The 5,195-nt window shown below is 41.0% G+C and overlaps 2 protein-coding genes across 2 annotated transcripts in view; one reads left to right on the forward strand and one right to left on the reverse strand.

The window, feature by feature from the left end:
• dhx16 (DEAH (Asp-Glu-Ala-His) box polypeptide 16) overlaps positions 1 to 3,584 on the reverse strand; it is a gene marked incomplete in the record, with an annotated part of 25,249 nt that extends 21,665 nt beyond the window's left edge. The window contains 6 exon segments of the mRNA XM_014028722.1: positions 471 to 725; positions 805 to 861; positions 943 to 1,123; positions 1,940 to 2,178; positions 2,262 to 2,464; positions 3,400 to 3,584. Of these exon segments, the coding sequence (XP_013884176.1) occupies positions 471 to 725; positions 805 to 861; positions 943 to 1,123; positions 1,940 to 2,178; positions 2,262 to 2,459 (930 nt within the window).
• Positions 3,585 to 4,209: 625 nt separating this feature from the next.
• LOC106532611 (lysosomal thioesterase PPT2) overlaps positions 4,210 to 5,195 on the forward strand; it is a 14,488-nt gene continuing 13,502 nt past the window's right edge. The window contains exon 1 of the mRNA XM_014028717.1: positions 4,210 to 4,374. Coding sequence (XP_013884171.1) covers positions 4,210 to 4,374 — 165 coding nt within the window. The remainder of the gene's footprint in view (positions 4,375 to 5,195) is intronic.

Consider the following 5,195-nt stretch of genomic DNA (forward strand, 5'->3'; position numbering starts at 1 on the left):
TAATATTACAACTTTATTCTCATATTACGACTTTATTCTCATAATATTATGACTTTATTTTCGTAATAAAAAAAATCTGTGTGGCCCTAATACTCTGTTGTAAATACTGGAGCTAAACCCAAATTATTAATGTTTATTTATTTATTTATTTATTTATTTACTTATTTATTTATTTATTTATTTACGTGTAAGGTTTTAACTGTGAAGTTATTCTTCCAGTATAAAGACGTGTAAACACATATTCCGACACATTTTAAGTCTGACATAAAACTGATCACTATGGTAACAGGGTCACGCAAAGTCACGTGAAGCTGACTTCAGGTGAAGGGTAGGCTGTCTCATTTCACAGCAGTTCTGAGCAGCCTACCCGGTCCAGCTAGCCTGGGTCCTCATGCATCCATCAGCTAGGACCCAGCCCATGAACTGAGACCCCACCTCTGTCCGGCTCCTGGACTTCCTGTCAGACCTACCTTCCTCCTGGTCTCCTCAGGCATGTAGTATCTGTTCCTCCTCTCCTCCTGCTCCTTGGCTCCGGCCTGTTTGTAGTCTTTGGCCAGGTCTCTGACGGTGCGTTTGTACTCCAGGCTCTTCTTCTCCCTCTCCGTCAGCTCGGCCGAGGAGAACAGGTACTCCTCGTCTAAGATCTCCGCCTCCAGGTCCTCCAGCTTCTCCGCCTCCCTCTTCTTCAGGTAGTCCCAGCGGGAGCGTTTCCTCAGCTCCGGCAGCTGCGAGCACAAACACACATCTTTGTCTGGTGAACTCCTCTCTGTTACTGCAGGAGGAGACGGTGAGGGAGACACCCACCATGTTCCTCTGGTCGTCCTCGGCCATCTTCAGACGTTTCTGAGCTTCTTCGTACGCCTGCAGACAAACACGCAGCAGCAGCTGGTGATGTTCCCGCCCCATGCCCGCCCCGCCTCACCTTCAGGAAGAAGATCTGACCTTTTTGTCCGTGCGCTCCGCGATGTTCCGCGTCTTGTCTTTGTCCTTCTGCCGGACCCTCTGAGCGAAGGCGTCCCTCTCCTCGATGTCCTGCAGGCGTTCTCGCTCCTCCTTCTCCCACTCCTCCTCCTCCTCCTCTTCTCTCTTCACAGACGTCTGAGCGTCTCGACCAGAATCTCCCCTGAAACGATGACGGATCGGACAGAAACTTACGAACCAGTAAACACATGAAGAAGTGATTTAACGCAGGCTGAGATAATGAACTGATTCTCTAAACAAGCCTGGATTTATTGAACCAGTTAACTCAGTGGTTAAAGTGGTCCTGCTCTACAGCTCTGCAGAATTCCTGTAAGACTTTTTAAGACCTATTTAATGCCACTTGAAACTTATTCTAAGACCAACTTCACAAGAACAATATTAAAAAAAGAATAAGATGAGCTGCATCAGGACAAAACCAGAAAAAAAAACTTGGCAACAATTTTACCCAAATGTTTACTTTATTAAAGCAAAATTTTATTAACTTGAACAAAATAACAATCAATTATTTTTAAAAACTAAATAAATGTTAACAATTATTTTAAATTTTGAGATGAATTACAATAATCCTGTTTAGCTACAACGTGTTTTTAAGACCTCTGAAAGATTGATTTAAGACATTTTAAGACTAATTAAGACTTTAATGTTGGATTGATCAATTCAACGCCTTTTAATGTTTTTAAGGATCTGCAGGAACCTGTAACATCCACTTTATTTTGATATTGTTGAAAATTTGAGAAATGTTTTATACATTCTTTTGTACTTCTGTTATGTTCATTTGTACTACAGTAAAAACACTGGGTTTGATTATTATTAGTTTTCTGCTAAATAAATGCTCTAAAAACGACATTATCTTTACTTTATGATAATTTTCTACCATGATATTGTTACTGTGAAGGGATTCAGTTTAAACAGTGATATGACTCTGAGGTCGTCCCGCCCAGCTCCAGGTGAGTTTTACCTTTTCGACGTCTCTTCCTCACTCGAAGACTCGCTGGCTTGTTTCTGCCGGATGTGTTTCTTCTTGTTTCCTCGCTCCTTGCCTTTGCTTTTCCTCTTTCCCTTCTGCTTCTCTCTGTCGGCCTCCTCGGCGCTGTCGCTGTCCTCCAGCAGCGTGTACGTGCGGTTCTTCCTCTCCATCTCCAGGGCCTGTCGCTCCAACGCTCTGGACGGCTTCTCCGCGGCCTGCTGGCGAGGAATCTGCGAGGCACGGCGGCGACAAGCGTCAGACACACGAGCGGCTCGACGCTTCGCGTGGGGAGGAGCCGTTCGATGGAAATTACCTTTTCAAAGAGCTCCTTGGCGAAGGCCGACACGCTCGGATCGATGTCGATCGTCCCCGTCTGCTCCAGACGACCCACCAAGTCCTCGGCGCTGGACGCTTTCCGAGCGATGCCGATCATGAACTGAGAGACGTACCTGTCGCTCAGACCCAGGATGTCGTGCAGACGGTCGCTCACCCACTGCTCCAGGTTGGCCATGGTGCCTGAGGAAACAGAGAAACTCACCTTTGTTTACCTGCCCGTAGCAAACAAACACAAACAAAGAGATGGAAATAATGAAAAAACCTGAGAGTTACTACAGTTCTGAGAATAACTCAATGAATTTACAACAATACTGAAATCAATTGTGTCTGAAGCACTGTTACTATATTTGTCATAGATAGATAGATAGATAGATAGATAGATAGATAGATAGATAGATAGATAGATCTTTATTGTCATTTTTGCACTGAAAGCAAATAATCAGAACATTAGAAAAGGTAAAATAAGAGGTAAAAATGAATAAAATAAGATAAAAATGTAAACAACAACCGTAGCAAATAAATCAGAACATTAAAAAATAGAATAAGAGGTATAAAAAGATTAAAAGTGAGATAAAATAAGATTTAAAAACGTAATACACTGTAATAAACTGCCTTTATGCACACCAGACAGTGTAATTAGTGGCATTATTGACTGAACTGTTTAAAAGTTTTTATAACTAAATAAAACTTTTCATGATAGCAGTCATGAGTCTGAACTTTCTGTGCATCTTCAGGTGATTTCAGCTCTTTTCTTGTATTAATTTATTATATTTAAGTTGTTCAGGATCAACTTCATGAAGTTTGACTTCATTTTTCTTCAATCTGAGGATCTTTAAAGACAAAACAAAGACATGAAGGCAGATCATTTTAAGAAACACGAGTTTTTGATCATCATTTATGATAATAAATTATCTGATTTATGCTTCTTGAAAAGTTTTCTTTCACAAATTAAACTTTTAAATTAAGTTTTTACCTCGTTTACAAACATTTATTTTTTCTGTTTATTTCTTAAGCTATTAACTCACATCACAGCAGAGTTAAACATACAAACAGATTTATCTAACCTGTTTAAATGAGTTTTACTTCATCATAAAACGTGAAACAGTAAAACTCACCGCTGCAGACAAACAGCTCAAACGTTGTTGTCGCGATAAAAGCAGCAGCTGAAAGTTAGAAATAAAAAGATAAAACGTTTTGTTGGTGAAGGTTTCCTCTAAGGACACCTAATGAAAACATACAGCCGCTAACAGCACAAAACATGACTCTGTTTAAGGGCTGACATCTTCAAAAATACAAACACTTTTACATTTTGTTAGCTTAGCTAGCACGCTGTGAAACCGGAAGTACGTCACGTAAAAACCAGCCGAAGAAGAGCTGGTGAAACGGAAGTGTGCTGCTCCCTGTGGCCACATGAAGAATTACAACAACTGTGGAAGTGAAATCTCTTCAAAAACAATGAAGTGGTCCAGTTGTCTTTAATTAAACTCACTGTTATCAAGTGAAAGACAAAATAAAAATATAATCAAAGCTGATAGAACTGATACAGATTCTATCAAAGACATGTCAACATTAAAAATTAAAATAAAAATAAAGAAACTGGACTTCAGTTACCTTTTCAATCACCTCATGGTTCTGTTTGAGTTTTTATTTTTTTATTCTGCTTTTTCTGTTCCTCACATCTTGAGTTCAGACATTTTTCAACTCATTCATCAGTTTTTACCAACAAGCAGCAGCAGCAGCTGCAGCTGTGGTCCTTATAGGTGCCAGAGTCAGGAAGGAAATCACACCCACAACTTTCATGTTTTCTGTCGTCACTCAGACTCACACAGAGGCTGACTGATCGGAGGAGCCGCAGTCTCCTCTGGACCGGACCAGAGCCCGTCTCCTCTGGACCGGACCGGTATCAGACCTGTGAGCAGGTGGAGATGACTGCAGGCCTGTCTGCGCAGCCGAAGCTGCAGCTGCTGCAGCTGCTGCAGCTGCTGCTGCTGGCTGCAGGATGCACCCACAGCTACAAACCTGTTGTCATCGTTCATGGGGTTCTGGACGGACCCAAACAGTTTCAGAACCTGACTTCATTCATTACAAAGGTAGGACCTCCCAGTGTTACATATGAACAAAATATCAAAATATGGTCTTTAAGCACATTTTACTGCTAACTGAGCATATTTATTCATTAGAAACAGGTTTAAATCATTTATTACAGCTTTCATAAAACATTCAAGACATTTTTTAGGTTTTAATTAGAAACATTTTATTTTTTAAGCAGAAAAACCTTTGTTTGTTCTGTTAAAATCATCTTGATCTGAACACAGAAAAAAAAAACAGGTAAGAAAAAAAACCTCTGAATCAATCCAAACTGAGCCCTCCGGAGTGGTCTCTCTGAGACTTTAGTTTTATTTTACTGTTTTTGTCCTTTGTCAAAACAGTTTTAATTCTGTGGAGTTTCTCTCCTCAGAGCGTTTGTAGAAAAATAAATTTAAAGTAAAGCAGTTGTGTGAGTTCTTTAACTTAAAAAAGGAAGTCTGTGCTGCAACACGTACAGATGCAGAAATAGAAGCGTTCAGCTGCATATTTGACCTGTTTTTTTATAAACGCGTCTCTTCTGCGTGAACATTATTAAAACTGACCTTAGCAGTGAGCTCAAACTGATTCAGGAGGAGTACACCAGGTCCTCACGGGTCCAAATGCAGGTTACAGGTGTGGGTTCGGGTTTAGGACCAAGGTTTAGGTCAGTTTTAGAGTATATGGTCAGGGTTAGGATATAAAGACTAAAAAACATGAATGGAAGTCAATGGAAGGTCCCCACAGGGTCAAGAAACAAACGTGTATGTGTGTGGGGGGTGGGGGGGAGCAGCGCAGCAGTCAGCTCTCTCCACCCGAGGCTGAAGGTCAACAGACGATCATGCTA

The sequence above is a fragment of the Austrofundulus limnaeus genome, unplaced genomic scaffold (genome assembly GCF_001266775.1).
Source record: "Austrofundulus limnaeus strain Quisiro unplaced genomic scaffold, Austrofundulus_limnaeus-1.0 Scaffold802, whole genome shotgun sequence".
NCBI classification, from domain to species: Eukaryota; Metazoa; Chordata; class Actinopteri; order Cyprinodontiformes; family Rivulidae; genus Austrofundulus; species Austrofundulus limnaeus.